Below are 19,425 nucleotides of genomic sequence, written 5' to 3'. Positions count from 1 at the left end.
TAGCACTAAACATTGCTTCCATGAAGTGGGAGGCACGCCACGCTATGATCTCTCGGTAATCTTTTGCAACTGAAAAGGTGACATCAGAATTATTACGGTTTCAAGTTTCTTTATTTCACCAAAGCAAGGAACATATTAAAAACAAATACATACATCAATATTCAGATATGATTACAAACATATCAGTAAGACAGTGAAAAGGGGAAAAATACAACAATAGATTGACAATTACACGTACATAGGTTAACAGTTATGCTATGGTAGGTAGCAGGCAGAAAGGAGATGTCCCATTTTTTTAGCTGACCTAAAATCATTAATTTAATTTCAATTATTTATGATGTGTTCAAATGAAAGTAAAACGTAAGAACACGACCAGACAAGACAAAACAAAACACACAATGACAACAACAAAATACAGGATGTCTCGAAACATAAGAAATAAAAGATTATATTCTTGACCTCAATGAATTCGTATGATCGTATGAATTTCGTTTCAATCATTTGTTCCTTATATTTTTGGAAGGCATCGGCAGTCTCACAGCCAATGAAATGTACACTGCCCCTATCTTCTTAATGCAACGATGCTATGCGGATGGAATGAGCTATAATACTTATCGTGTCTTAATGTCACCTAAATAAGTCATAAAATAATCATACCACCATCACCACATACTATATACATACTCCCAAAACAACTGCTATCATCGTAACTGTCGTTTTTTCAAACATCATTACTGTGTTACTTTTTTTTTTCTAACAGTCGTACATACAGAGGCTGGGTAAACCTCATGGAAACTGCACGGACGGTAGCAAAACAAACTTCACGTCAACAGAATACAGCTACTCCTCTCGCGCATGCGTGAAGTCATGTATCCAACAGCACCTCTTCCAGAGGTGTGGCTGTGTGACTGATATTATGATGAACGACACCATCTGTAGTCCGCTCAACAGAACGCAGCGTAAGAGAAATCACTTTAATAACATTAGCTACTCCAGATTCTAGACAGAATATATTGACTATAAACATACATGCACCTATGCTGTCTGTGAGAGAATGTGCGTTTGCTTGTTGTTGTTGTTGTTGTTGTTGTTTTGTCCTATTTTTGTTTTTTATTTTATTTTTTTTTAAGTGGAGGTTACGCGACAAACAAACAGCAAGAGATATGATGGCGCTATGGACGGATTAAGAGGCAGTGGACAGATTCACGGAATCGGGTTATCTCACCGCTCGATCCATGTAGTTCATGTCGCGTTATTGACACAGACAATATTTAGGGATCCTATAATTTTGGTTGAGACCTAACGGCAGGTTGCTATCATTTTAGATGAGATAATGACAAACCTCTTGGGAAATAATATGAAAGAGCATGTAATTCCAAAAGTGATTTTACGTTTATTTGATGAAAATTGTTGTTTGAAATGGCCGAGATATCCAACACAAAGCAATCTTGATAAAGGTGGGACCCACCTTTTTGCAAGGATCGCTTTGTTTTACTTTGTTTATAGATGTTTAAACCATTCCCAAACCAATTTTCATCATATAAACTTTGAATTCCGCTTAGAATGATATGCTCTGTATTATTTCGTAAGTGGCTTCTTGCCGGTATCTCGCAGAAAGTTAAAAGCCCCATCCTCATCTCCATCAATAGGATAGGGCCTTCTATCTATTACCAGCGTATAGCAAATCACAGGGAGGCAACCCATTATGGATGGGGTAAAAGAACTTTTTTATGTTTGCAATAGACTGATTTGCTTTAAAAAAAAGGCTTGCCCGACGTACAATTACTAATGAATGCAAACGGGATCTCAACTGTCACGAGGAAATACTTATATCATGTAATACACGGTCATTTGAAGACATATTAAATGGAATAAAAATGAATTTAGGTAGTACATGTACCAAATGTAAACTGTTCCTTTCTTAAAAACAGAATATAAGACGACTGAGTACTTCACATTTTGATTCAGAATTCTGCTTTCCTGTTCATTTTGTGTGAAATTCTAATAAACTTTTCTTTACTTTTGGATTCCCATGACACCCTAGATTCAATGGGGGAATGGACGTGTTTCGCTTTATCATTTCCTATTTCAAGAAAGGAAAACTATTCATTGAAGTATGTAGACTTATGAATTGGTGACGTCATCACATGAGGAAAATTGCATATGAGCATTATAAGTGGTTGCTGTTTATATCACGGGTTCGTGACTGTATATGCTCAATTTGAAAGTGTTTTATCTCAGGACCAATTTCTGTATATATGAAACTTCTACCAATTTTGTTTGTCTGAATTTTGTTAAAATCTATTAATTTACACTCACTTGGTGTGGATTTGTTCTTTCGTATCCTTGTTTGTTACTGGGAGTATAGTCTTTGATCCATGCGTTATTATCGTGTTTCTTTGATGCAGAGATTTGCCGACAGGCCATCGAAGCGTTCTTCCTCGACGGCAAACTGGAATGTATCTGTCCCATTGCCTGCGAGTAAGAAAAATCTCTCTCTTTCTCATTTCCCTCAGAATCTCGCCCTCAACTCTTTCGCCGTCTATATTCATGAGACATCCGTACATAAACGTACTGTGTAGGTCTATACTCATTAAGCGAATACTAAGTATAGATAGTATAGAACTACCTATTCAAAATCATGTGGCTTATGATCATGTATGGAAAAGTATTTTTTATCTTCAGTTAGAAATCAAACCTCATTTTGATCATGTGGGACTGACTGAGATATAAGTATTTGATTTGAAGACAGTATTGCTAAAACATCTCCTCGAGTCCTTTATCTATACTAAATTAATTTGCGTCTTTTACAATTAATACCTGAAGTTTCAAGCAGCCACTAAAACCCTACTGATATCGACATTTTGTAAACTAGTATCAACCTTAATTCCAAGTCCTCAGTGATTATTTCGATGCGTAAGAGTGTAATCGTGTTTTCTAAATTCCTATTGTTTCAACATAATGCTTTTCAATCTCTTATCTTGACATCAATAGAGAGACGAACTACATCACTGCCGTGTCGTCTTCATTATGGCCGTCAGAGAGATACGATGTAAGTGAGCTAATCATGGCGCCAAAACAACAACAGCAACAAACAAACCAAATAAAGCACGTACAACACGTATAACACTGCCCTACTTCGTAATCCCTAAAGAGATTGCCTTGATCAGTAGAGGACATTCTGATAGGACATTCATAGGGGTCATCCCACAAGACCGATACCCACGAGTCATACAGCCCACGAGTTCGACATTGAAAACATTGCAGGGCCATGTGTCATACAGCTCACAAGTCATACAACCCATGAGGTCGACACTAGGCAAACTAGAGAGGGGCCGTCAAAGGCGCCAGACCCACGCCTTGTACAAAGTCGGGGTAAACATAATGTGCATTCGGTCATCTACCAGAATTCGGTCACTTAATTGCCAGTGTGCTTTATCACCAGCCAGTGAGTTCTACCAAAGATCGTACACTGAAGTGTACGATCTTTGGGTCTACAGTCACATCACACGCAAATCACATCATTTCACATACGGTAACACTCATTCACAGCAGGAAAGTCCTTTAATCTCCTCCAAAAATCCATCGCAAATCCCAAATACCACCGTCAAACGTGCAGAATCAGAACTTTTCCAAGCGCGCGCGAATTAAGTCCAGTTTTAAGAGTATATTGTTTACGCGACGGGTCGCCGAAAAAGCGCTAAAAATCGAGAAATACGCCGTTTTCTTGCGGGATATTTTGCTCATAGCAAGCCGAGAGTGTGATGATATCAAAGGTCGTATGAGTGTACGATCTTTGATGGTATCCACAAAAGCGCAAAAGAAAAACAAAATTTACGTACTCCCTAGGCAATTACCCCTAGGGCTTTTATGATTAGTGTCTACGGAAATTATTCAATGCAAGGGTTGAATGCAAATGTCTACTGCACCAGTATTCGGTCACCAGCGAGCGCCGCAACGTCCCCGATGCAATTTTGCACCAACAGTGTACAGCGCGATGCATTTTCAGCGGCCTTGCACACGCATTGACATTGAGCGCGCATATCGTGCAGTGTAACTGCGACCGAGCAAATGCTCCTCCAACGAAAAAAACAATCAATGTTAATTTGAAAAATCATCAAAATACGGGCCAGTTTGTGACGACGGAGAACGAACTTTCATAAATCTAGAAGGACATAGTCCCTCAAATAGGCCTAAACGTAGATTTCGGAATTCTTACGAACATTTGAGCAGCGAAGTCGGATCGTTTGGGAGTTTATGTGTTCGTATCGTAGCGGAAAATCGCAAAGTGAGAAACGGGAAATTTTCGGAGTGGTCACTATATCATGGGGTCAAAACTTCAAGGTCACACAGAATTTGCAAGGGTCAACCGATTATCACCAAAATCTAACCGATTCTTTCCTGCCATTATCCAAACATCCCCTGAACATTTCGTGCAAATCCGTTTACCCGTCCTCTTGTTATCTTGTACACAAACAAACAAACAAACAAACAAACAAACAAACATACGGAACCCTTTACATAACCCCCTGCCGATTTTCATCGGCGTGGGTAATAAAGCCCATGAGTTCGACACAATAGGTAAAAACAGATTCGACAGATACAACACGGGGCTTAATGCGTCGGTCTCGTGGACCTTGTTAGCTCAGTGTCGAACTATTGGGCTGTATGACTCATGAGCTTTATAACTCATGGGCTGTATGACTTGTGAGCTGTATGACTCGTGGGCTGTATGACTCGTCAGGGGCGTCACCAGCTTTTTTTCAAGGGGGGTGCGTTTTGACACTAAATGTTTACGAGATTTTTTGGACAGACATTTGGAATATAGGAAGCTCTCAATCCCTAGACTTTTACTGTTTTTTTGAGGGAAACCAAGCGGGGAAAGGGCACCGGCGCGCCGGTAGCTATTAGGATTTCATCTTTGGGGGGGGGGGGGGGGTAGTATGCGAGGGAGCGAGCAAGCTAGGGTGGGGGGACGGTGTGGAAGTGCCGGAGAGGGTTGTACCCCTTATGAATGGATTATTGAATGACGGTGTGAAACGACAATTACTCGCAGCGATATCAGGGGAATGGCATCACGACTACATGCGAGCGAGCGGAGCGAGCGAGCTTGAAAATTTTGACATTTGACAGTCCAAAAACTGCCGTTTGTAGCCATATTTTTTTGCTTTGTAAATTAAGGGGGGCGCACCGGGTGCAACTGCTGGCAATTACTGGCAGCATCATCAGGTGAATGGCATAATAATCAAATGCGAGCTAGCAAAGAGAGCGAGCTTGGAAATTTTGACATTTTACAGTCCAAAAACTGCCGTTTGTAGCCATATTTTTTCGCTTTGGAAATAAAGGAGGGGTGGGGCGCAACGGGCGCAACTGCCGGTAATTACTGGCAGCAACATCAGGAGAATAAATTGCATAACAATTAAATGCGAGCGAGCGAGCAAGCGAGCGAGCGAACGAGCTTGAAAATTTTGACATTTTACAGTCCCAAAACTGCCTTTTTTAGCCGTAATTTTTTTTTTTTTTTTTTTTTTGCTTTGGAAATTAAGGGGGGGGGGGCGCACCGGGCGCATCTTACTGCTGGCAATTACTGGCAGCAACATCAGGTGAATGGCATAACAATTAAATGCGAGCGAGCGAAGAGAGCGAGCTTGAAATTTTTGACATTTTACAGTCCCAAAACTGCAATTTGGAGCCATATTTTTTCGCTTTGGAAATAAAGGAGGTGGGCGGGGGGGGGGGGGGGGGGCGCACCGGGTGCAACTGCCGGCAATTACTGGCAGCAACATCAGGAGAATTGCGTATAACAATTAAATGCGAGCGAGCGAGCGAGCGAGCTTGAAAATTTTGACATTTTACAGTAAAAAACAAACAAACTGCCGTTTGTAGCTATATTTCTTCGCTTTAGAATTTAAGGGGGCGCATCGGGCACAACTGCTGGCAAATACTGGCAGCAATATCAGGAGAGCATAATGATTACATTCGAGCGAGCGGAACGAGCGAACTTGAAAATATCACATTTTACAGTCCAAAAACTGCCGTTCTTTTCTTAGCCATATGTTTTTTGCTTTGGAAATTAAGGGGGGAGGGGCACCGGGCGGAACTGCTGGCAATTACTGGCAGCAACATCAGGTGAATTGCATAACGATTAAATGCGAGCGAGCGAAGAGAGCGAGCTTGAAAATTTTTGCATTTTACAGTCCAAAAACTGCCGTTCTTAGCCATATTTTTTCGCTTTGGAAATTAAGGGGCACGCACCGGGCGCAACTGCAGGCAATTACTGGCAGCAACATCAGAAGAATGGCATAAAGATTAAATGCGAGCGAACTGAGCGAGCGAGCTTGAAAATTTTGACATTTTACAGTCCTCAAATTGCCGTTTGTAGCTTTTTTTTTTGCTTTGGAAATTAAGGGGGGGGGGGACGCATCAGGCGCAACTACCGGCAATTACTGCCAGCAACTTCAGGAGAATGGCATTACGACTAAATGCGAGCGAGAGGAGCGAGCGAGCTTGAAAATTTTGACATTTTACTGTCCAAAAACTGCCGTTTGAAGCTATATTATTTTTTTTCGCTTTGGAATTTAAAGGGGGAGGGGGGGGGGACGCCCGGTGCGCCCGGTGCGCCCATCTCCCTGGATCCGCCACTGGTAGTCAAGGGTGTGGGTTTATGTTCATGACTGGGGGAGGTATGACCAGCGAGGTGGCGTCGAAGTGACCAAGCGGGGAAAGGATGTCCAAAATCTGCACTTTAGAGCATCCCCTAAACTAATTGTGCGTGTTTGTTTGCGTGTGTGTCTTATATGTACATGGAAAAGTTAGGAATTAGCCCAGGTCAAGTCTTTTTATTGGCAATGCAAGACATTTTTACATAGACTAGTATGTAAAGCAACACTGCAAAATCAATGATCTAGCTTTGATATAACGAAGCGTAAGGTACAAAGGTGTTCTACATCACATTGCGCAACATTGTAGCGACTCTTCGTTCGGATGTGCTGAGTACACTGCGCAAATCCTGCTTATATGCAGAATGCCAACCAGGAATCACGCTGAATCACAATATTTTGTCGGGTCCGGGCTTTTTGAACAATGTTTCACACTATATATACCTATCTAATTATGGTTAAAAGAAATCATAGAAAAATGTCTTATTTCTTGATCACCCTTTCATTCGAAAGCAGTTTACTAACACTTGAGGAATACTATTTCGGTAAGTCTTTTTTTTTTTTTTTTACCAGCGGATTGGGAGGGGGGCGCACCCCCTCCCCCCCCCCCCCGCTCCGTAGTTACGCCACTGCTTTTGGGTGAAATAATTGGACAGATTTCTTGAATTCTAAAAAAAAGCAAGAAGATCTTTTCATCGCGGATATTATGATTATGTGGGATGGGGCAAACGTGTATATATACAATGGTCATGCTCCGTATCGTACGGATTTACAGTACGGTCGATAAATAGTAAACACTATACTAATAGATATGTACAAAATCAGTGCTGCCAGAAACAGGGGTGCGAATTGATTTGTGTGTGTGTGTGTGTGTGTGTGTGTGTGTGTGTGTCCCTGGTGCAAAATATAAACAAAATTAGAAAAGAGTAATTATTTAGCGTCCGCCGTTGAGGTCGCTCGCAGACTGATTTTTTTTTTTTTTTTTTTTTTTTTTTAAGGATCTGAAGGGGGTGCGTTCGCACCCAACGCACCCCCCCTGGTGACGCCCATGCTCGTGGGTGTCGGTCTCGTGGCGTGCACCCCCTTCATCAGTGTCATTGAGTCTTATAGAATAACTACAACCCTGACATCATTTTCATCCCAATGAAATCTCTTCTTCAGGTTCGTATGGTTGGTCATAGTGTGTGCATTATTTTCGACCCCCCTCATAATTTGATCAACTTTTTACAAACACGTCCCCCATTCACCCTCTTCTCAAATCAGAGAACTCTATTGCACACAGAAACAACAGCAGAGATGTGATGTATTTATCGCTCACTTACTTCAGTTTCTGCATATTCAGCATAATAGAAATAACAAAAAAAAAGAACATGTGCAGATATTAAAGTTTCATGTCATCCACATTTGTGAAATACAAAGCGAAGATGGACAAGTGGGAAGATTTTGACAAGGCGTATTCTGATCCAGACGCCATTTTGTTTTGTCGCCTTCACCGATGGCTAATAATTTATGTTACTGAGGGAGTACCACGGTAATACAAACATACGGGCTGGAGCGTGTGAAACCAATTAGTCGTAAAATATCATTTGACAAGTGAGAGCACTCTCTCGAAAGTATTTAACAACATTAATTTTAGTCAACAAGTTTGTTTGTAAGATGTCAAACTGGTCTGAAGCTGAAAATAAATGTCCTAATTAAAACATTGTAATGACACTTGAGAACTAAGAGGAACACTGCTTGCAGTTGATACTACTTGATGTTGATATGAAATTTGTCTTCTTCTTCATCCAGCGTCGGCATCAATTTAACTCTAGCAAAACGATTCTGCTGGCAAACAACATCTTACTCTGAGGAAATTTATTTGTAACATACGCTTAACTGATATAAATATAGTTAAAGGAGAAGTCCGGACGATTTTGAAAAAAATTAACCAAAATCTACATAAATAAAGGACCATAATGACTAAGTTTCATTGAAAAAGACCCTCCCAACTCGCCACAATCGATTTTTTAGCATCACTAACTTTGAATCGTAACCGTTCGATTTCTGTACGCCGGCGAGAAAGATCACGTGACAGCGTGACGTTTCATCCTCACATTGCTTTTTGCTTGGAGCGTCAGCTGGCTCGGGGGAACCCTGCTTGAGCAACGGTGATACGGGCCAAGCAAGCGGTAGTAGCGTACCGCTCAACAGTCTCTGACCACACAGCGGATGCACGCGGCATGATCTATTGCTTCATTAAAAAAATGCCGATGTGTCAAGTGTTAGGGTGTTGTCAATACTTCAACTTTACTAGTAAGTCTTCAAATTGAAGAAATATTTCGATTTTAAATTGATATCTATCCACGATACTACCTTTACATGATCCTGAATGCTACAACACGCAGCCCGATTACGCTGTGTGTATTGGGCTGCTGGTCGTAGTTACCGGCGCGGCGCGGCGGCGGTACCAAGCTGGCGCTGGCGTTTCTTCCTCGGTTCAAGTTACATGTATACTGTCGTATTTTATCACCGTCAGACACACTTTTCAACAGTCTCGGACAACAAAAGAGGCAATAATTCTTACATTGACAGACTGATTTCAGATTGTTCACACTCAGAAGTCGAAAAAACGATCGCGGATTGTGATAGCACTTGGCAGCAGCAGACGTAAATGTATGCCTGCACAGCCCGACAACAGCTAATGCATTGTAAGTGATGGGGTGGACACTAATAAGTACGGCAGTATTATAATACATACATATTTCAATTTAAACGAAAATGTTATAGCATTGCAAACTATTTTACATTAATCTTTGAAGATTTTATATAGATATATAACGAAAATTATTTGAATAAAGGAATACAGCGTTTGGCAACAGCACTCCTAAATCGGTGTACGGTCTCCTGCAGTAGCGCCGACAAGGCACACCTATGCAGGCATGCAGATACCGCCCGCAGTCAGCAGTGCAATGGGAGATCGATGCGTAGCTGGGCTTCGCTCGCGGTGCTCTCAGCTGAGGAAACTGCGCCCGATACGTCACGCGCAATGCATCCTGGGACAGATAGTACGAAGGGCAGCTCGCGACGGATTCGAACATGAAGAATTACCTTATTTAAAAAAAAAAAATCATAGTAAATGTATCTGATGGTCTTTTCTCGTCGGGAAAAGGGTAATAGGTTCATGAAATATTGTTCTTTACACACGAAACGGCTGATAATCGTCCGGACTTCCCCTTTAAGGGTTTGGGCTTGGGAGCATACTATGAAGGAGACAGAACAAGTGTGTGATTATACTTAGATTTACTTTATACCTTACACTCATGTTTATACTCATCATGTTCAATGCTTTTTTGTGATCTCGTTTGGTGGTAGTTTACCTCTGTTTGTCTTTTTTCGTCGAATATTCTTGCTTATCAGGGTATAGATAAGCACCCATTCAAAGCAAATTTGGGTATATATATGAATGTAAACTAAGCGAGAGAAATGTACAATCCAAGTTATGTTTGAAAGTCTCCCTCGTAGTCCTGTAAGTGAATGGAGGTATTATAGTGGTTGCTGTGTTTGCAAGAATGTGGCCTTTCACGCGCTGTTAATTTTTTTTTTTTTTTTGGGGGGGGGGGGGGGGGCTCGTGCTCCATAGCAACTACTGAAACTCCCAGGGGTGTGAGTATTGTTGTCAGAGCAGTTTTAACTATCAAGGGTAAACATTATCGTATAGGCTCTATTCCAGTGAAAACACTCAACATGAGTGGCGTATCATAAAACTTAGAACATCGGATGCATAATGCAGGTAGGGCAGGGATGTTCGTTGAATGAGAAGAAAACGCAACACACAGCCTGTCAATGAGGCTTGCATAGAATGCCACACAAAATAATGCAGCATGCTCGTGGTCACGGTCAAGGGGGGCGGGGAGGGAAGACTTGAGTGGTGGTGACGGTGAGGGCGTTATCAGAAAGTGAAAATCGTCCATGCCCCTCCAGGTCTCACCCCACTCAATAAATTCCATGAGAAGCATAAACTTCAAAAAGATAGACAGACAGAGGGAAAGATAGATAGATAGATAGATAGATATATACATACATACATACATAGATGGATAGATATAGATAGATAGATAAATAGATAGATAGATAGATAGATAGATAGATAGAGAGAGAGATAGAGAGATAGATAGATAGATAGATAGATAGATTGATAGATAGATAGATAGATGGATAGATAGATAGATAGATAGATGGATAGATAGATTGATAGAGAGTGACAGACGTAATTGGGCGAACAGAGACAGAAAGCGAGAATGAACAAAAAAAAATCAATCACTCTGAAGTCAATGCGTTTCATAGATTCGAAAGCCTGTACTGTTAAATTTTCATACGAGCCATATCGCTTCAACAACATCACTATCGTGATATCTAATGGGTTCGTATTAATCAAGAACACATTCTGCCATCAGCAGAACATTCTGTAATCTTCTAGCATTGAAAGCTAGCACGTGTACGGTGTAAATACAACCGAAACCAAAAAGTGCAAGGATTTTATTTATTTATGTGCTTATTTATGTATTTATGTAATTATGTAATTATGTATTTATTCATTATCATTATTATTTTCTTTCTTTTTTTATCGAAGGCAATGGAATACATTTATCTATTTTATACAACCCTAAAATCTGAACGTCCGATGATTTGCAACTAGTAAGGATATTCAAAGTTTAATGTAGGGAAAAATTAATTGTGTACTCTTTAAAGCTAACTTAGTCAAGAAAAATTGAAGATGATTACTTTTGTTAACCCGATGAAATATGCCGCCTCACATCCAACTGGACCCCAAGGAAGACCAGCTGGTGCGGCTGAATATGGGTCATCTAGAAATCTTCCCAGAAAATGAAACAAGCAAACTAGCAAACAAAATAATTACTATACAGAATATTCTTGTCGCAGGATTTAAAACGCCTTTGTCAATCTTTTGGATTAAACACTCTGTATTTTCTCTCCCACAGCAGTCGACGTCTGTATCACTTGTGTTGACACCAGGTCAATAGTTTATGGTATGAGTGTAGACAGGAATGTGTGCATTTTTTTTTTTTGCATTTTATGGCATTTAAACATGCTATAGGAGTGATTTGTATACATTATGTAACGATGACAACGTCGTTGTGTTGATTTGTCATAATGATTTAGCATGTATATGTTGAGATGCAAAGCAAATTAAAACTGAAACTGAAAGTAATCTTTATCATTTTAATCGACAGCCCCACAATTATGTTTTCTTTTCCATCACTATCAGTGTTTATAGTGTGTTAGTACTAAAACGTACTGAACTTGTTTATTGTCAGACATTTTTCCTCTTTCTTTTTTTTCTTTTTTTTAAGGAGCACCTTACTGAACGTTTGAAGTCGTACAACGAAAAGGCAGACCGCATTCTGCAAAGTGTGGAACTTACGAGGTAAAGTCAAGTGCAAAGCTGTAGCAAAAAGAAATAATTTCTTATAATTCAGAGCGGCATCATTTTACGGCAGTATATATAAACTATCTCTGACTAGTTTCTATACAAGCTTATTTGTGTCTGTTTCTTCCTTAAGAGGGTCAATGGTGTGCTTTGTGTGCTCCATTCCTCACCTCATTTTTAGTTTTTCTTGTTTTTCGTTCTTTTTCTCTCCTTGTTTCATGTGCTTCATTACTTCTTTAATTTACGTAACGTACATTGTAAATTTACTAAATGCGTATCGCAAAATATTTTGTATATTGTTTGTGTTCATAGATGCTTAAGTTATATATACTGGACGTCCCATTCGAGCATTGAATAGTTTATGACGATCCACTTTAATGTATTATGACATATGTACGTATGTAATATTTCATGGCAGGATGAATAAATCATCCGGCCGAGACCTTTAGCTTTGTTCCACGGACGCCCTTGTCACGCAATAATGTCACTGCTCACAGTGACCGCTGCAGACTTTCCAAATCATACTTCACCAGCCGCTTCATCTTTCTCTTTTATGAATGGAAGCTAATTACTGGTGGATAGGAAATCAGGGCAAGAATCTTGGATCCCACTTCAAAGTCTTGTTCTTTCTCTAGATATCACCACACTACATTCCGTCGTCTGACTCGAATGCCCTTCATTCCCAATTTAAGCGGCAGATGACATTTTCCCCATTTTAACTTATCAGTGGCTGAAGCAATTAGGATGTACAGCTCTTCATGATAATGCCTTGTTCTCTGCAATTGACTCATATATGAAAATACCCCAAAAAGCATTATTTTTTTAAACATTATTGTTTTTTTAAACATGAAGCAGTCCTATTAACGTTTGTCTAGGAGGATAGGGAACGATTAAACAATGTAGTCTATGGTTTGTGTGTCGCACATTATCACCAGGCCACTCAAGTTGTTTAGTTGTCGCCATTTCGTGTGGCATGTGGTATTTTATTTATTTACTTATTTAGAGTATTACTAGTAGTACATGGATTTCCGAGTGCTCGGAGACTGACAATTAATCTATGGTATTAGAAAATTAATCTTCCGACAGAAGCAATTTCAAATACCGTTTCTCCAGCTGCACAAGTAATCGGTGTAGAAAAGACTTTCGCCCGATTTCAATATAATTCCACAATCAACAATCTATACCCCTTTCACAGGAAGAATCTGGCCCGAGTACGAGTTTACTTCGAGGAGCTGAATTATGAGCAGATGATTCAGAATCCGAAGTACACGGTAAGTTTTTGTTCATATTAGTGCCATCCAGTCAATTATCTCGAACCTTTATCTTGAAGCCTTGTAATACAAACGCGCGAACGTTAATATTGTTAGATGATGTAAATCGTTCAGATCATACACCTACATGTTCGTCAGATGAACCATTATAGTACGTGTTGTGATTACTAAGACATACACTGATCGTAAATTTCAATAAGAAATCACTGAGCGTAATGTGGATGCGCCTTTGAGAAATGAGCAATAAAAAAGATTAAAAACGATTAAGATGTAGTGCAAAAGAAATTGTGATATCTTTCTGCTTCTTTACCCTTTTTAGTTGATAGAAAGAGCCCTTTAAAATCATCGAAAAACACTTTGCTCGATCTGGAGTTTGCAAGGTAAAGATTTAGTGTTAAACAGCTGCCCAGTTTGTCTACAATACACTCCTGAAACGTAATGAAAGCGGGTGCACGTCACGTGTTCGACACCCACGAGTCACGTAGCCCCTGAGCTCGACACTAGGCAAATAAGGCCCACGAGTCCGACACTAGGAAAAAAAAAAGCCCATGAGTCCGACATTAGACAAGCAAGGCCCACGGGTTCGACACTCATTACGTCACGAGGCTTAATGTACGCCGTGTAAACATTTACTGCCTGGTGTCGAACTCTGGGGCCTTGTTTGCCTAGTGTCGTACTCATTGGCCTTTTTCCCCTATAGTGTTGGACTCATGGGCCTTATTTGCCTACTGTCAGACTCATGGGTCTTATGTGCCTGGTGTCGAGTTCACTGGCTGTATGACTCGAGGGCTGTACGACTCATAGACCTTTTTCCAATGTCGAACTCATGGGCAGTATGACTCAAGATTGTCGGTCTCATGGAATGACCGCAATGAAAGTTACTATTTGGTTCCGACCATTTGATTCCACAGGTGGAGAGCTTGTTAGGAGGTATCGGGGGTCTTCTTGGTCTCTACATCGGGCTGTCGATGTTATCCGTGTGCGAAGTCGGCATCCTCATCATCGACATCGTACGGTTCCTGGCTCGGAAGGCATACTACCGCAATAAAGTAGTCAGCCTGAAATCAGGGTTTTAGAGAGGGGGAATACTGCACAGATATCTAATGTGCGGATTGAGTGAGTGCAGCAATAGTAGAACACATCAGTGAAAGTTTTGGGGAAAATCGGCAATCCGTTCAAAAGTTCTTAAAGTTTCTGTCGGCCATCGTTTGATGAGGAGACTACCGTTCGTGACGTCACATGATTATGGAAAACGATGCAAAAAGAAATTTGCAAAATTCAATTTCTTTCTGAAGATTGCACATTCCCTCAACTTGTCACTGAACCAATTATGTTAAGGGTATTATCATTCCGCTGTGCTTTCTGCAAGAGAACGCTTTCATAATTCTAATAATGAAATATTCAACTGAATTCTCTTTATATTCGTTTTATACTGTTGTCCTGTACGACGTCAGAAATTGTTGACATTATTTCATTGTCATTGACATTGCATACACTGGACTATGCTGTTCAATGGACGTCAATTCTGTAGAACGCACAAACTTGCACATGTTGGGTGGGCAAGAAGATTTATAATATGCAAACGACAAAGCGGAACCACTATTAAAGGTCAGGCTTTGCAGAAAGTTACGGGTAGCACATGTCATATGACGTAACAATTTCCAGTTTCCTAGGACTACCGATGATCTTTCGATACCGTTGTGTAAAAATCATCACATACATTTTGGTCTGTAACTGTATTTTCATTGTGTGTAACGTCTCATATGTCAGACGATGGTGTTTTTGTCTCCTGTAAAATGATGGTAAAATGAAACCTTTTTCGATGTGTTTGGGAATATTTTTGAATAATAATAATATGAACACTTGTAATGCGCCGGTATCCATCATGAATAGATGCTCATGGCGCAAGAAAGAGAGGCAGAAAGAAAATACCAGTGAAAAAGAGGTATGAGAAAAGGAATAAAGGAAATGTTTACAAAAAAAAGTTTGTTTGAATAACCAGGTTTTAAGAGAGCTCTTAAACTCACTTAGAGAGGACAGATTACGACTGTTTTGTGGGAGTCAGCATAAAGAAATGATCGATCACCCCAAGAATTATGAGTTTGTGGTACAGCAAGTAGAGATGAGTTTGAAGACCTAAGGCACCTAGAAGGATTGTAAGGGGTAATCAAGCTACAGTTGTAGTTCGGAGCAGTTCCATGCAGTGAATGAAAAACAAATAGCCGTAACTTGAACATGATTCGATAATGAATGGGTAGCCAGTGTAGAGAGATAAGTAAGGGTGTTCCATGTTCTCTCGTAGGTGACAATAAAACTAAACGGGCAGCATTATTTTGAAGCTTTTGAAGACGGTCTGGTTGTGATTTTGATGTGTTATACAGTAGAGCATTAGAGAAATCCAAACAAGAAGTAATAAGTGCATGCACTATCTTTTCTGTACTAGACTGAGTGAGGTACTTTCTGATAAAGCCCAAGTTACGCAATTGGTATCGTACAGACTGACAGATACTAGTAACTAGAGACTTGATATGACATAGACATAGTAAATTCAAAAGTAACACCAAGATTTCTGCATTCAAGACAATTGAATTAATGAATCCCCTACTTTGATAATACGTGCTCCAGACTTTGACAGATGGGCCTTAGAACCAAACAACACAAATTCAGACTTCGCATTGTTGACTTTGAGTGAAGTGTGAGTGCATCCATGCTATAACATCCTCAATACATACTTCAAGCTTCTTTACAGCAGATGTAGTGTTTTCTTGACCAGGTGCGAAAGATCTATACAACTGCATATCATCAGCATAACAGTGGTACTTAACAGAGTTAAGTTAGTATAGTTAGAGAAGCTTAAAGGAATCGTATCGTTTTTGGTTGCGATGAGTCTTGAGGTTTCCATTTTTTTTTGTCAGCCAATGAGAAATCTCCTTTTAACTAAGAAAGAGCACACAATTCTCAAAAGAATTCAAAGTTTATTTGATGAAAATTGGTTCTGAAATGACTGAGACATCCAAAAACGAAGAGGAAGTAACGATGGGACCCACCTTTTGCTAGAACACTTTGTTACTTTGTTTTACTTTGTTGTTCTTTGATGCCTCAGAAATTTCAAAACCGATTTTTCATCAAATAAACTGTCAATTCTCTATACGCTCATACATACCTCAAATGTGATATCTTACTATCTCGCAAAACGTTAAAATCTGAATTCCTCATCTCGACCAAAAACTATACAATCCCTTGAAGTTTTATACTAGCACTATTATCAAAGTATTGTTTGCTATTGTGTTCAGAACAGCAATACCAATCTTGCGCCGTATTTGTGTTCTTGTAGACCTCCAACCTGATATTATGTGCCCAATTGTTTTTGATAATATTGAGCCGCTGTCTTTCACCTATCTTTTCGTATTTATGGTTGACGTTATTAAGAGTGTAATAAAGAATCACGCCTATCTACAGCAAATCTCTTGTCACTCGATATGTTTCCGAACCCCCCTTTTGCATATTGGTTGATTGATTACTTGTAAATAAGAGAGAGAGAGAGAGAGAGAGAGAGAGAGAGAGAGAGAGAGAGAGATGTATTGTAACAGGACCATGTGTTGGCTATATATATATATATATATTTTTTTTTTTTTTGCACAAAAGCACGCACATACACAGACAAACTTTTTGTGTGTGTGTATGTTTGACAATTAGGCGAGAAGGTATAGTATTTTCAATCCGTTTTACTGTCACAAGAATGTCGCTGCAAAAATTGAGCAGGATGTTAAAAGAGACAAAAGAAGAGATTCCAAACTAGGTATTAAATACATTAATTCTTCTTTTTCTTACACTGCTTACTGGAACCGTACCGGTTTTACACTCAATACTCGATACGACATTTATTCGCGAACATCACGCTTCATTGAAGTTATACATTTTAAAAAAGAACAATAGAAAGCAAAATACAAAACACATAGATTATAACCTGAAATGTGTCTACATCCAAGGAGGCCTACATTAAGGCTAATCTGAAGAAGATGTGAAATAAGAAAGGGACTGAAAAAGCAGAGCTTCTCTCTGTTCCAGGGAAGAAATGTGAAATGTGAAATGTGAATGCATCTTTGCAATTATCGATGGGACACAAAGTAACGACTAGGCACATATCTTGGTGATAGCTAGATTAAAATGGTGTATAACACACGCATATCTATCTATGTATCTATCTATCTATTATACTCGCTCTCTCTCCCTCTCTCTCCCTCTCTCTCTCTCTATATATATATACATATACATATATATACATATACATATATTATATACATATATATATGTATAATATGTATATATATATAATATATATATACGTATGTGTGTGTTTGTGTGTGTGTGTGTGTGTGTGTGTGTGTGTGTGTGTGTGTGTGTGTGTGTGTGTATCCGCGTGTAGGGAGAGGGAGAGAGAGAGAGAGAGGGAGAGGGAGAAAGAAAATCGACATTAATTGGTGCTCGTTTGATGACGCGAGCTAGTAGGGGCCAACAGTTTTGAGGGTAAAATAAAAACCAAACAAATACACAACAACAAGATGATGGTTACGTATCCATCCGATGAGCGGATGATGATGCTATAGAGATGACGGGTACCTAGCATGCCTTGTCTATTATAGACCAATTATGGCCAACCGTGTTTGTATTAGCGTTGATTGTGACTTTTGCTCCATCAATTGTGATTTAATTTGGATTTGTCGCGTTGGAGTAATTTGCCTTGGACTGCTGCGTTAGAGGCTTCAGCACAATACTGAGGGGTATTTTTTTTCCTATCATGCAGAGGTTGGTAGTGCCAGGCAAAACGCAGTGTGTAATGGCAAGATGATCTATAATCAAGGACGACTAAAACATTCTCACTTATCATCGATAGAAACAGAAATTATGTGACTCATCGATTAAAAAAACGCACAGAACAAAAGATTTGCATGTTAACTATATCAAGCCATGCAGATCATCATTTTCGGAAGCAACATAAACACAAGTAAATAGAGTTATCTCCATCATTACTTTCATATTAGAAGATAAGCTATTATTATACGTATACGCATACTGTACAAGATACACTGCAAAAAGTCCGGTGTTGAATAGTGAACACCGAGCTGGTGTTAAATTTTCGGTGCTCATTTATGGTGTTAAATTAACACCTCCGGGTGTCATTTCCAAATTTTAAACTGTTTTTTGAAGAGTTTCTTAGTAACTGCACTTCTTGTTGATTTTTGATTTAAACAAGACGATCAAGAATTTTACATTAAAGTACTAGATTTTTGAAAAAATGTGAAAATAAATTTACACCACAGTAACACCAGCTGGTGTGGTCTCTTGTTGAAGCTGGACGGGTGTTAAACCATTGATATTAACACCAACAAATATCAAATCAACACCATGTGGTGTCATTTCTGAATTAACACCAGTACAGTGTCAAAATAACACCAGGTACAGTGTCAAATTAACACCACAAAGTGTCAGGTGAACACTTTTCAACACCATCACAGTGCATTTTTAACACCTGTGGGTGTGGTCCTTTATTGAAGTTTGATCGGTGTTAGATTTAACACCCGTGGTTTCAAATCTAACATCGATGTTTTTACAGTGTACGCTTACAAATGACAGAATTAATGGTATGATTCATGACAGAATGAATGGTATGATTGAGCTGATACTAGGTCCTTTTTTATGGGTATTCTTCGTTCTGCTCTTGCTTATTTAGTTGAATATTTAGACTCGTGTCTAATGATATGGAGAATTCATTATTACAGGTGTATTAAACAATTTGTGCCCAAGAATTCAAACTTGGAGGAGTTAGAAACAAAAGCACTGTAAAAAAGCAATTTCTCCGCGATAAAAATGTCATATGCATAATTACACAAACACAAACACAAATCTATAAATCAAGTCAAACACCATCTGGAACAGATATCTTTTTTTCCTATTTTGTCTCCTGCAACTGCGTACAAAACCTTCATGTAAAGTCATTTCTTTTGGATGCTTGAAATATTGTTAGCGTCAACAGCTCTCTTTACTGATTTTTTTTTTTTGTCTT

The 19,425-nt window shown here is 39.4% G+C and overlaps 1 protein-coding gene across 1 annotated transcript in view; it reads left to right on the top strand.

The window, feature by feature from the left end:
• The window catches only part of LOC139722341 (epithelial sodium channel subunit alpha-like), a 31,299-nt gene extending 16,862 nt beyond the window's left edge, over positions 1-14,437 (top strand). Inside the window, exons 6-11 of the mRNA XM_071633650.1 lie at positions 761-959; positions 2,409-2,481; positions 2,995-3,052; positions 12,014-12,087; positions 13,286-13,361; positions 14,273-14,437. Of these exons, the coding sequence (XP_071489751.1) occupies positions 761-959; positions 2,409-2,481; positions 2,995-3,052; positions 12,014-12,087; positions 13,286-13,361; positions 14,273-14,437 (645 nt within the window). The remainder of the gene's footprint in view (positions 1-760; positions 960-2,408; positions 2,482-2,994; positions 3,053-12,013; positions 12,088-13,285; positions 13,362-14,272) is intronic.
• Positions 14,438-19,425: the final 4,988 nt, after the last annotated feature.

Source organism: Diadema antillarum, unplaced genomic scaffold, assembly GCF_040938485.1.
Source record: "Diadema antillarum isolate AM-2024a unplaced genomic scaffold, OU_Dant_1.0 scf00000163, whole genome shotgun sequence".
Lineage (NCBI taxonomy): Eukaryota > Metazoa > Echinodermata > Echinoidea > Diadematoida > Diadematidae > Diadema > Diadema antillarum.
The sequence above is the reverse complement of the archived record's forward strand: the minus strand, read 5'-3'. Positions and strand labels throughout refer to the sequence as shown.